The following is a 13943-nucleotide window of genomic DNA, read 5'->3' as shown; positions in this document are numbered from 1 at the left end:
AGAGGTGTGATGAAAATAAAAATAGGATATTAGCAGAGAGACTAAGGAGGTGACTCATGAGACTCATGAGGTGGCATCTAGCAGATACAAAAGCCTGGTGTGTGTGTCTCCACTTCCTTTTGTCTCGCAAGACTAAATACTGTAGTACATTTGTTGGACACCTTACATTACTTCCTGAATCAACATTTTGGTAAGACAATAATTTCAATGCTTTCTACAACATTTTTCAGGTATTTTTGGTATAGGATAAATAATCTATTTCGTATTGATTTGCCTGAGTGTGCCACTTAAAATTCAGATTTCTGTAAATACTAAATTGTACTATGGTCTTTAAATATGACCCTAAACCTTAGTGAATAACATGTTGAAGTGTTTGTGCTCTTTGTCTCCATTAAATACACGCAAAAGTAAAAGGATCTTCATTAATTTGTCTCACGTTAAACGTAATCATGGCACATGATTTTTATTTTGTTCTTTTACCTTGTAATTGCTTAACTTGTATTTCTGTTGGATGCATGTGAACTGTGTTAAATAAAAACACATCAGGGGTTAAAAAATAATTCTGTGCAGAAGCGTTGAATGTTATGCATACAAATACATTCAGATATCTAAGTTATTGTGTTGATGATGATAAAATGTGATAATTAAAATGGTGAGCATCAACATTGTGAATAAAATAAAGTTAATATTTCCTGCTCTTGAAATATGTCATTATTTTTGTTCAGGACATGACTCATGTCCTTTGAAACCTAAACATCTGACTGTCAAGGGGTGAACTTTGTGGCATGAACTCAAATGCACAACTCAGACTCAGACTCAGGTGGTATCCAAAAATAAAGACTTTACTGGTTTAAGCACAGTAACAAAACAAGGAAACACAAAATCACTCTTTCGAGGAAAAACTATCAGCAGATATCAGGAGCATGAGAAACGGGATACGACCATGGAGCAGGCTTGAGCGTAGTCATGAATGAGAAACGAACTGGCACTGGACAGGTGGGGACTAACACAATATACACACAAGGTGAGGGGAACAGGTGGAAACAATCAGGGCGGGGTAAGCAATCACGAACACAGGAGACACATAGGGGCGGGGAGCATGGAGTTCTGAAACGAGAGGGAGAATTACTTTTCACAATAAGACAGAGGGCACAGGACAACGGGACATGACAAAACTAATATAAAGAATAAACTTTCATAATAAGTTTCCGAGACATGACACTGACTTCCTTCCTACTTTTAAGAAAAGAGAACAGTCTCTGGTACATAATAATTAATGAAGTTGGTGATTTGGCTCCTTACTTTAATAATAACAGAATAACAGAAAAGTAAATACATACCTTTTGGATTTTTAATTGCCAATTTATTTTCCACCTATTATTCATGTGTGTTTAAATACAGAGTATAACAAAGATAGTAAAAGGTATTGATGAAAACTTTACTTTATTGTCTCTGTTAACATCCAGTCCAAATGTATTGACTCTCTGATCATTACTTACAGAGCTACAAGAGAAGAATACATTTTCACTATTTTTGGCTATGGACCAAAATGGTAAATAAAATATTTCTTACACAACCATCCACATGATTGTGCTTTGTTCTACCTCGGTTAGGGGTGGTTTGTTCCCCTTTTATCACAGGAAAAGTGCAGCGTTGACAAAAACTGCAGTAAATGTAGTCATGTTATTTATAGCAGTTTTGGCTCTAAAAAAGGGAAACATTTCTCAAATCCTCTTTCTTTATATTACAGCAGCTAGGGGTTAGTTCAGTTCCCTGTGGGCTCGTGTGGTAAGGTAACATTTTACTGAACTCTTCTATTGTATTTGTAATATTTATTTTAAAGCACAGCTCTGCAGAGGCCTTTAAATGCAAATTGCTAACTAACTTGCTTGCTAACTAACCCTGGTTGTACAGGGCAAGTTTCTGTGGTGCATTGAAGAAGGGAAGTTGCTTGAAAAGGCACTTTGTAAAAACTGAATACGTTATATATGATTAACACAAATGAAAAGTAACAGTGATCTTGTGTTTGCAGATCCAGAATCCTGAATATGGTGACCAACATGTTGCTGCTAGTCCTGTTTGTTTCAGGTGAGATGTTTGTTACTTTAATAGTTTACAATCTTTACTTAGAAAAAGCAGAAATACCAGAATGACTCCTTTGTTCACATCCTGAGTTTGTATACAATTTGCTTACAAGACACAGTTTGTTAATATGCTCTTTTTTCTTCCTGCAGATTTTCTCCCACATCTTGTTGAAGGTGCTTGTGAGCACCTTCGCATCACCACACCGAAGCAGATGGAAGCACTGAGTGGATCCTGTTTGCTGATCCCGTGTATCTTCAGCGCTGACCCAGATGTGGGTTTCAACAGCTCACGAGAAATCTTTGGAGTGTGGATGAAAAAAGAGTCCGCATTTGACCAAAAACCAAAGAACGTGATTTTCCACAGTGATGGGACAATCAACAGATATCCAATGAGTATTACAGGAGACCTGAGACAGGGAAACTGCACCACTCTGTTTTCTACTTTGGAAGAAATTCACACAAACAAATACTTCTTCAGGATTGAGAACAGCCCATTTCTGGCAACAGCTGCATGTGATCCTCTTCAAATAACAGTGAAAGGTAAGAGACTTTTTGTTGGAGTAGTCATACCTTTATTGTTAAACTATACATCTAGGATAATCAATGTATCAGTTATTACAGAAATTATTCAGACAATCAAAAAGTCATAATATCTGAAACCTGCTGAAAGAATGGTTCCATATCATATTTTCAATCCAAATATATTACAGTATATAGTATAATATTGTATGTATTACTATTACAAATAATGCACGTCTACATGCACAGATATGAGTGAGTGACATCTCGATAAAGGATGCAGCTGACTGACCTTTCTTTTCACATTTTACAACAAGATGTACATTTTTTGATTACTGTTGAAAACTGTATTGGCCTGTATCCTTACATTTAAAATGTGTAAAAGCACAGATTCTCCTCGGAGCCCCACCATTGAGATCTCAGGTGATCTGAAGGAGGCGGAGTCTGTCACTGTAACCTGCTCAGCTCCAGCTCTCTGTCCACACTCCCCTCCTAAACTCACCTGGACTCTCCAACAAGACCCTCCCAACACAATGGAGGAAAACCCAGATCGGACCTTCACGACTAAGATCCAGAAGACCCTCACTCTGACAGACCAACATGATGGATTCAACATCACCTGCTCTGCCAGCTATCCTGTGAATGAAGGGAAAGATGTGAAGACAGCAGAGGAGACAATGACTCTCCATGTTTCATGTAAGAACACCCTGTGATTGTCTGCACATGATGGTATGATTTGAATGAAGTTAATCTCACATTTTCCTCAGATGCTCCTAAGGACACCTCCGCCTCCGTCAGTCCGCCCTCAGGTTCGGTGTCAGCGGGCAGCTGGGTGAAGCTGAGCTGCTCCAGCAGAGCCCAGCCTCCCGTCAGCAGCTTCACCTGGTTCAAGGAGAGCCAAGATGGAGACATGAACGTCTCACAGGGACAGATTTACAGCTTTAATGCCACAGAGGGAGGACGTTATTACTGTGTGGCCACAAATGCTCTTGGTAAAGAAACCTCACCAAAGATCCAGCTGGCTAACGGAGGTAAACACAGAAATGTACTGCATACGTTTGTGAAATAGGAGCAGGTATTGTTGGATAAAGCAGTTAATGCATCAATGTAAACATAAGCAAAAATGGGAATAATGAGTTTGATTGGAAGTTAAAAAACATATTTACATAGAAAAATGTGGTCTATAAATGATAAGGTAGGATTTCATCAAATGTAGGCCACATAAAATAGGACGAAAAGAGATTTGTAATTGGAAAGGAAAGTGAAAAAAGGAAGAGAGAAAATTAAAAACAGAATTTCATCAACTGAGAAAACATTTTGAGTTTTGCAACAGCTTCATCATTGTCTGTGTTTCCTAAATACTGTATGAAGTCAAGCTCTACATGAAATCTGGATTATAGCCACGAATGTTTTTTTTTCCTGTAGGAGACAAACAGCTTCATGGCTCTTCACCATGGGGGGGAGTTGTTGGGGGGATCATTGGGATCATGATACTCATCTGTTTTGCTGTTGCTGTTTGGTGAGTAACTCAAATCAATTTAATATCCAAATCTATTACATGAAGCTGACCGCTCTTTATCTCTTCCAGGTGGTTGAAGTCCAAACATACAACTCAAGAACAGTCACAGGTGGGGAAATACTCAAATGTGCAGTACATATAGATGTTGTGAATACTTTTTTAAATAGACTGGAGACTGCACTGACTAAGTTCCTTATGTGTGAGTAAATGTGGCACAATGAACCACTGTCATGGTGTTTCATCAGAGTTCCTATTTCTATGTATCAACTCTCAGCAGGGAGGGCAGATCAGGGGAGAACATGAGACACAAATCAATGATACGCAGAGGCTAACAGCTGTCCAAGAATCAGCCGCAGCAACAGAAACAGGAGAAGAAATCCACTACGGAGAGATCGACTTCTCCAAGCAGAGGAATCAAAGTCCCCCTGTCTCAGAGCAGGACGGTGGACAGACGGAGGACACGCTGTACGCTGAGGTCAAAGTGTCAGAGACAGCAAACAGACCAGAGGACCTCTACGCTCAAGTGAAAAGGAAATGAATTTATAGACATGTATTTTTTTAGACAAATATTCCGTTTTTTTTATTGCCACAAGAACCTTTTTGCTTCAAAACTTGAAGTTCTTTTCCATATATTTAAAGTGTCATATTTATGGTATTTATTGTTCTTAAAAATCAATTGTTGGCACTTAAAAAAGCCCTCCTATGCAACAAACTGCATTTTTTTAACCCAACATTTTACATTTAGTTTGCAAGTATTACTAAGAGAGTGCCATTTATTCATAGAAATAAACAAAGAAAGGGGAGTTGTTAGGCCTTGTCAAATCAAAATCATCAGACTATCAGAAGTAAAGTTAGACGATGACGAATAACTTAAATTAACATTTTAAAATATCTTAATTATCTGGTTTAGTCAGCCATCTGTTATTTTCACTGGAGATATGATCTGAGAAATGATATGTATTTTTGTGTAAAGGTCATTTCACAAAATAAACCAACAGGTATTTAATTTTTTGTTTAAAGTGGACCTATCATGCTATATTTAAATTATATATTGTAGGGCCATACCTATATAAGGTATATTTATACGTTTCTGTTTTCAAAATACCAAACAGATCATGCATTTTAGCCATGCCTCATTTCGCTCTATGTGCTGTTTGCTGTCTACGGGTCTGATTCTGCTGACCACGCCCCCCTGCAGGAGAGGGGAGACATGCTCTGATCAGCTGCTGGGCTGTCAGAAGAGGGGGAGAAAAAAGAGATCTCCGTCCTCCGTGTTTTATTATATAGAGTCGTTATTCATTTGTTTTAAAGCTCAATAAATAACAAAGAAGACCTTTGACCGGCACTTTTCTAATTTTGTCCAGAAGATTTAAACTTTAACGGACATCTTGACCGGCGAAATTAACTGAAACTGAAACTCTGCCGCACGGTCCCCTCGTTCCTTGGAAGAGGCGGAGAGGTGGGTGTTTGTCATCTGCTGGTGGACTAACCGGAGAGAATTACAGTGCTTGCCTCGACGGGGAGGGATTGCATTGAATTAAAGCAGCGGGAGCAAACGCTTGCCTCGGGGAGGGAGAAAAAAAGCCACAGCGGAGAATAAACAGAAGGGTAACCATGGTAACTATGGGCGGGAAGTCTTCTTCGCTGCTTTTGTGGCAGACTACAGCGCCACTTACAGGCCTGGCATATGTACTACAGCGTCTCCAGCACTTTCGAGCGGCAATGGCCGGCCGTGGCCCAACCCCACATTCCCCTGATAGGTGGAGAGTTGGCCCAATAGCCGTAGCGCCACCGTCCTGACGTCAGGACAGTGTTCAAATCTGGATCAGATTTTATCAGATCCGTTGCAGCCTCATTTTTAGAGATTTGGGTATGGAGGAAAATAGAGAGGGTTGTGTTTTCTGACACTTGGTGAGTTCCCTGGAACACCGGGGACACATATTCATGTATAAAAGACGTACAAAAGTGCATTTTGCATGATAGGTCCCCTTTAAGTTGAAGTAATGCTTAAAACACTTCCCAACTTGAAAAACTATAAAGTATTATTATTATTATATAGGAGGGTATCGTATTCTATGTATTTATTTATGAAGCATGTATATATTATTTATCTTTTTTTGACATAACTTTTATCAGTTTTGAAATTCACATGAGTCTTTTTTCCATGGAGGCTCTCACTAGTTTGACGTGGGTGTGGCTTAGGTTGGAAAAGATGATGTCACCTGTTTCTGTGCACCAATCAAGATTTAGCATCGTATTAATCACAATCTGATGACAGCTGGGGGGGTGTTGAAGTTTTTACAGTGTTCAAATATTCATTGATTATAGCTAAATATGTGTATTGTTGCCTATTTTATAATGATACAGAGGATGATGCAAAGCTATCAGGGGCTTCTAAGTTAAAGAGGTGCAAATGTACAGTATGCTACTTAATAAAAATGAATGCATCAAATAAACACAATTTACAAAAACAAGACTTAATGTGTGATTATATTTCACATCATTAATCCAAATCTGCAAGGTAACTAAAGGTATTAAATACATGTAGTGGAGTAAAGGTACACAATTGACCTCTGAATTGTAGTGGAGTAGAAGATTGAAATACTCAAAATACAAGTACCTCAAAATTGCACTAAAGTTAAGTACTTGAGTAAATGTACTTAGTTACTTTACACCACTGGATGTAAGACATGGCATGAGTTCTGCATGCAGTGTTTTAAGTTTCATTACAGATCATGTAATACAGAGTGTGTCCACTGGGTGTCACTGTTGCTCACATGGAGGTCCTAACGCAGTGGTGTATTGTAGGGTACTGTCCCCTTCATTTAATGTCATATAGTTACTTTTATTTAAAGGATGTGATATGAATTTGTAATATTCAACTCAACTACCCAGTTGCAAACAAAGTATCTTACATTTGCTCCACAATAACACAATACTACATTAAAATTAGTCATGAATTAGTGATAAAAACAGAAGAATATTATATTTTAAATAATATAATGCCACAAATTAATAATATTTCAATTTTAAAATATTATAATGATATATTTTGTATCCTGCATAAAGAGCTAGAATGTTTTTTTGCAGTATTCTTTTTTTGTATGTGATATAATATTTTTAGACACTGCTGCATATTTGTTTTACCATAGTGTATTTATTTATTATTACATTTTATTAAGTATTAGGTAAGAACATTTCCAGATTTTATTAAATTATGTTAAAAATGACTCTTCATGAACTAAAAAAAAAACATTATATGATCTAATATTTAATTTGATCCTTTTGTTTGGTCAGAATTAAGACTGAGAAGGAATCATTTGCATCATCAGTGTTTAGATTTTTAGCATCGGTTTCTCTGTTCAATACGATGACTCCGGTTTGTACTAGCTCTAAAACTTGTTTAAACAGTGTCAGCGTTATTGTTGTTCTTTCCAACTTAGGAGCTGGGAGCCATGTCTGCAACAGAAATCGTGATACTCCACATCCTCTTTATTTCAGGTGAGCTTGTCTACCAACATTGCTGCGGGAAAAACTGCATGCAACATCCAGCTGCTGAGGTATATTTAGTTTGTCTATTCATACTGATTTTTATAACCTCATATTCATCATGAGTCTGGTTTGACAGGTTCTATGGATTGCACAGACCTTTCCATTACTGCACCGAAGGAGATGGAGGCACTGAGTGGATCCTGTTTACACATCCCGTGTACATTTAGTGCTTCAGAAGAAACGGGGATTGACAACAGAATTGGAATGTGGATTAAAAACATCCACCTTGGAGAACATCCAGAAAATGTGATTTTCAGAAGTAACAATGCAGGGAACATCTATCCAATGAATATCACTGGAAACCTGAGTGAGAACAACTGCAGCACTCTGTTTTCCAGTTTAAACACAAGTTACACAAACAAATACTTCTTCAGATTTGAGGCGAAGTCATTTCCAATTGGCTAGTGGTTGTACAACCCAAAAAACCATTATGACATCACAAAGTGGCCAAAATCTGATCAACTCCTTTTCAGACAGGTTTTTATATAAATGGATCAGGACAAAAAGAGAGGGAATCTATTTTCCTGAAACTTTCAGAATCTCTTAACACAGAAGGGAGACATGTTGATGTAGAAGAGACATGAAAAAGTGGATTTTGCCTAAAAGGTGACCTTTAAAGGGTCTTTTTAGTTATTTGGTTGATTACTCCGTCTGCTGTACAGTGTATGGTGTTGTGAGGTCCTGAGACATAACTGTTATTCTCTGACTACACAAATGACATCACATTATTTTTAATCTTTACAGATACTAAATCTCTTAAGTTACAGTAAACTCCCCTCTTATTTTTCAGGACGCAGCAGAAGCAGACTATGTCAACCGTGTGGTCGAGTTACAAACATCCTGAGTCACAAAGAGAGCAGGAAGACGTTCAGTTCACTTTTACTGAAAGAAAATGCTGTATTGATTTGCCTTATATGTTCCACATTAAGAAGGAGTGACTTACAGGATTGCAGTGAGTGGTGTGATGAAAATAAAAATAGGATATTAGCAGAGAGACTAAATATCGGTCATGATGTGGCATCTAGCAGCTACAAAAGCCTGGTGTGTGTGTCTCCACTTCCTTTTGTCTCGCAAGACTAAATACTGTAGAACATTTGTTGGACACCTTACATTACTTCCTGAATTGACATTTTGGTAAGACAATCATTTCAATGCTTTCTACAACATTTTTCAGGTATTTTTGGTATAGGATAAATAATCTATTTCGTATTGATTTGCCTGAGTGTGCCACTTAAAATTCAGATTTCTGTAAATACTAAATGGTACTATGGTCTTTAAATATGACCCTAAACCTAGTGAATAACATGTTGAAGTGTTTCCTGCTCTTTGTCTCCATTAAATACACACACAAGTAAAAAGTTCTTCATTCATTTGTCTCACGTTAAACGTAATCATGGAACATGATTTTTATTTTGTTCTTATACCTTGTATTTGCTTAACTTGTATTTCTGTTGGATGCATGTGAACTGTGTTAAATAAAAAACACATCAGGGGTTAAAAAAGAATTCTGTGGAGAGGCTTTGAGTTATATGCATACAAATACAATCAGATATCTAAGTTACTGTTTTTATGATGATATATTTTGATAATTAAAATGGTAAGAATCAACATTGTGAATAAAATAAAGTTAATATTTCCTGCTCTTGAAATATGTCATTATTTTTGTTCACGGCATGACTCATGTCCTTTGAAACCTAAAAATGTCTCACTTCCTTACTTCCTACTTTTAAGAAAGAAGAGAACAATCTCTGGTACATTTGAATTAAATATGTGTGTGATTGTTTTAATAATGACAGACTAGTTCAAAGGTGATGGCATTCTGGTCAATATTTCCAGAGAAACATGTGATAAGGCATACATGGCCCGCTTTGGAGAAGACTACATTTTCACTGTTTTCGGCTATGGAAGGGTTCCAAACATCAACCACATTTTTTACAACCATCCACTTTAAAAACTAAACATTAAATTAACAAAAAAAAACATGATTGTGCTTTGTTCTACCTCTGTTAAGGGTGGTGTTATCTTTTATCACAGGAAAACTGCAGTAAATGTAGTAATGTGATTTCTACTCGTTTTGCCTCCATAAAAGGGAAACATTTCTTCAACAGCAAATCATCTTTCTTTAGATTACAGCGGCTCGTGGTTAGTTCAGTTCCCTTAAACATAAAAAGGTTTGACTCAAGCCAGAACACTTTACGTTTTCTTATTTTCTAGCTGTGGGCTCATGTGGTAAGGAAACATTTGACTGAACTCTGTCTTTTATTATATTTTTTATATTTTCTGTTAATTATTTAAAAGCATAATACTGTAGAAGCCTTTACATTGAAAGTGTCAAAAACTAACTGGTTGTACAGGGCAAGTTTCTGTGGTGCCTTTGAAGTAGGGAAGTTGCTTTAAAAAGCACTTTGTCAAAAGTGAATACGTTATATGTATGATTACTACAAATGAAAAGTAACAGTGATCTTTTGTTTGTAAATCCAGAATCCTGAATATGGTGACCAACATGTTGCTGCTAGTCCTCTTTGTTTCAGGTGAGATGTTTGTTACTTTAATAGTTTACAATCTTTACTTAGAAAAAGCAGAAATACCAGAATTACTCCTTTGTTCACATCCTGAGTTTGTATACAATTTGCTTACAAGACACAGTTTGTTAATATGCTCTTTTTTCTTCCTGCAGATTTTCTCCCACATCTTATTGAAGGTACTTGTTCTAAGTCCCTTAACATCACCACACCGAAGCGGATGGAAGCACTGAGTGGATCCTGTTTGCTGATCCTGTGTAACTTCAGCGCTGACCTAGCTGTGGGCTTCAACAGCGCACGAGAAATCTTCGTAGTGTGGATTAAAAAAGAGCCCCAATTTGGCCAAAAAACAGAAAACGTGATTTTCCACAGTAATAGGACAATCAACACATATCCAATGAGTATTACAGGAAACCTGAGACAGGGAAACTGCACCACTCTGTTTTCTAGTTTGGAAGAAAGTCACACAGACAAATACTTCTTCAGGATTGAGAACGGCCCATTTCGGGGAACAGCTTTATGTGATCCTCCTCTTCAAATAACAGTGAAAGGTAAGAGACTCTTTCAGTTTTTTCAGTCGATCTCAAATATTAAGGTTTAGAATAGAGGCTATACTTACAGGATCAGTGAGCTGAAGGATGGTGTGAGGATGCTGATATACAGCTGAGGCCGTAGATTACTGAATCTGCTTGGATGTTAAATAAATAAATCTGATCCTATTGTTTCCATTTTACTTTTAGAGTCATACATAACAATGCATTGGAGATTTGGGAAAAGGAACCCTCGTGTATTTATAACTTCCTAATGAGTAATAAATACACTTCACAAAAAATAGCTCTGTCTACTTTAAACCACTGGCAACACTTATACAAACAAAATGCAGTAATCTATTACATCAAATAAGAAAATGGTTCTATCTTTGGCATGAATAGTATGGCATGTTTATATAGGGCTCTTAAATTTGGTTATTCAGGCCTTTATCAATATTATCTGTCTGTAACCTTGCAATGCAATGCAATACAGTAATACCCTCTGAGGATGATAAACGCTATGGAGAATTATATTAAAGAGTTTGAGCAACATTTTCTGGGGCACACGGTAAAAGAAATCCATATTCACGGATTCAATGACATTGAAGATTTCATACGAAATAGCAGTGTCAGCCTACAAAAACCCATATTGGTCAACATTCTGTGAGTGACTCTATTTTATATTGATTTATTTTAAGCTTACAATCAGTTTATTTATTTTTTAAAACCACAGATTCTCCTCCGAGCCCCACCATTGAGATCCCAGGTGATCTGAAGGAGGCGGAGTCTGTCACTGTAACCTGCTCAGCTCCAGCTCCCTGTCCACACTCCCCTCCTAAACTCACCTGGACTCTCCAACAAGACCCTCCCAACACAATGGAGGAAAACCCAGATCGGACCTTCACGACTAAGATCCAGAAGACCCTCACTCTGACAGACCAACATGATGGATTCTCCATCACCTGCTCTGCCAGCTATCCTGTGAATGAAGGGAAAGATGTTAAGACAGCAGAGGAGACAAAGACTCTCCATGTTTCATGTAAGAACACCCTGTGAGTGTCTGTACATGATGGTATGATTTGAATGAAGTTAATGTCACATTTTCCTCAGATGCTCCTAAGGACACCTTCGCCTCCGTCAGTCGGCCCTCAGGTTCGGTGTCAGCGGGCGGCTGAGTGGAGCTGAGCTGCTCCAGCAGAGCCCAGCCTCCCGTCAGCAGCTTCACCTGGTTCAAGGAGAGCCAAGATGGAGACATGAAGGTCTCACAGGGAGAGATTTACAGCTTTGATGCCACAGAGGGAGGACGTTATTACTGTGTGGCCACAAACGCTCTTGGTGAAGAAACCTCACCAAAGATCCAGCCGGCTAACGGAGGTAAACATGAAACTGCACTACAATTCCATGTCGAATAAATGTAATTAAACTATCGTAAGGACGTGCGTTGATATTTGAAGGTAGCAGCAGGAGTCCTGGTTTGAGATGTTCTCATGTTTCCCAGTGAGTGGAATCTGACCATGCTGTTGGGTTGCAGGTGATCAACAGATTGGGACGGTTGATGTTCATTTGATACTGAAGATCCTGGGAATCATAATGCTCGTCAGTACAATGGTCATCTTTGAATGGTGAGACAAATTTTCCTGTCATATGACATTTGCAACTACACACTAATGTGTATATTTGGCTGTAGATCATTATCATCACAACATAAACAAAGAAAAAATGTTTTCCTTTTTTCTCCAGCTGGTTTAGATCAAGACGCTCTTCTGAACCAGAGGAGGTATCCACCAGACGAGGAGAGGTATTAATAAACTAGGGTTTATTTGTAGTTTTTCTTGTGTTAGGATGTGCTTAATTAAGAAGGGATTATCCTCCAATGATTATGCTTTTCAACAGCAGTGACATCACATGCAAAGCAGCACACTCACTACTGAGACATCAGAGCTGGGTGCAGGCATTTACGAATGTTCACTATTAATTTTAATTTTGAAGCAGGTTAAAGCAATGAAAATAACTAAAACATCTGGTTATGTTACCTTATATCGCAGACTTGTGATGTAAAAAGTTAGCTGGTGACAAATGGAGTGTTTAGCAGCTTCGGAGCAACAAATATTAGATGAATATTCCAGTTATCAGACGTATGACTCCAAATGAAGGCTAATGTTGCTCCATGTCTGATGGAAGTGTAAAAAGGTAACATGTTTGCAATAACAATTATATGAATTGGTCCATTAAAACACAGATTGCTGATAACAGAACATCAGACATAAATACCAAGAAAACATAATCATAGACAAATACAAGTATTCCCCAATAAAAATCAAGTCAAACTTTAAACCTGCATTCATTTATTTTGAGTGCTGTCCAACACGCTCTAACACAACATTAACGTAGTATCACCTTGTAAAGATGATATAGCAAACATTATTGTGTATATGTGTGCGTTTTAGTGTGCACATTTCAGCTTATTCTTTAAAGATCCCCTATCATACTCTTTTTCAACAATATATTATAGGTCTCAGATATACACAAAACATGTCTCTGAAGTGTTTGGCTGAAATACCAAACAGATCATTGCAGCATCCCATAAACCCCTCTGTTTCAGCCCTTTTTCAAAAGTGCTGATTCTGTGTCTGTAGCTTTAAATGCTAATGAGCTGCTGCTGGCCACGCCCCTCTGAGAGATGATTGGTTTGAACAAACACAATGTTCTAGGAGGAGATTCAGGTGATAAGGTGGCGGGAGTTACCTTGGTTGGTTATTGGATAATGGTTGTACAACCCAAAAAAACATTATGACATCACAAAGTGGCCAAAATGTGATCAGCTCATTTTCAGACAGGTTTTTATATAAAAGGATCAGGACAAAAAGAGAGGGAATCCATTTTCCTGAAACTTTCAGAGTCTCTTAACACAGAAGGGAGACATGTTTATGTATTAAAGACAGGAAAAAGTGGATTTTGCCTAAAAGGTGACCTTTAAAGGGTCTTTTTAGTTATTTGGTTGATTGCTCCGTCTGCTGTACAGTGTATGGTGTTGTGAGGTCCTGAGACATAACTGTTATTCTGTGGCTACACAAATGACATGTTGCAACTATTTTTAATCTTTACAGATACTGAATCTCTTAAGTTACTGTCAACTCCCCTCTTATTTTTCAGGACGCAGCAGAAGCAGACTATGTCAACCGTGTGGTCGAGTTACAAACATCCTGAGTCACAAAGA

At 37.8% G+C, this 13943-nt stretch overlaps 1 protein-coding gene and 1 pseudogene across 5 annotated transcripts in view; both read left to right on the top strand.

Moving 5' to 3' along the window:
- The window catches only part of LOC117483963 (vascular cell adhesion protein 1-like), an 18283-nt gene extending 11718 nt beyond the window's left edge, over nt 1-6565 (top strand). Inside the window, exons 1-10 of one of the 5 annotated variants that reach the window (XM_034132335.1) lie at nt 72-190; nt 1751-1788; nt 2039-2088; nt 2235-2624; nt 2994-3299; nt 3371-3634; nt 4029-4122; nt 4192-4231; nt 4397-5141; nt 6118-6565. In XM_034132335.1, coding sequence (XP_033988226.1) covers nt 2049-2088; nt 2235-2624; nt 2994-3299; nt 3371-3634; nt 4029-4122; nt 4192-4231; nt 4397-4660 — 1398 coding nt within the window. In that variant the 5' untranslated portion in view covers nt 72-190; nt 1751-1788; nt 2039-2048 and the 3' untranslated portion in view covers nt 4661-5141; nt 6118-6565. Of the gene's footprint in view, nt 1-71; nt 191-1750; nt 1789-2032; nt 2089-2234; nt 2625-2993; nt 3300-3370; nt 3635-4028; nt 4123-4191; nt 4232-4396; nt 5142-6117 lie in introns of those variants that run through there. The other 4 variants (XM_034132334.1, XM_034132336.1, XM_034132337.1 and 1 more) reach the window with 4 other exon arrangements.
- Nucleotides 1-13943, top strand: part of LOC117483973 — an 18028-nt pseudogene extending 4085 nt beyond the window's left edge.

Source organism: Trematomus bernacchii, unplaced genomic scaffold (assembly GCF_902827165.1).
Source record: "Trematomus bernacchii unplaced genomic scaffold, fTreBer1.1, whole genome shotgun sequence".
NCBI classification, from domain to species: Eukaryota; Metazoa; Chordata; class Actinopteri; order Perciformes; family Nototheniidae; genus Trematomus; species Trematomus bernacchii.
This window is presented reverse-complemented; position numbering and strand designations above follow the sequence as displayed.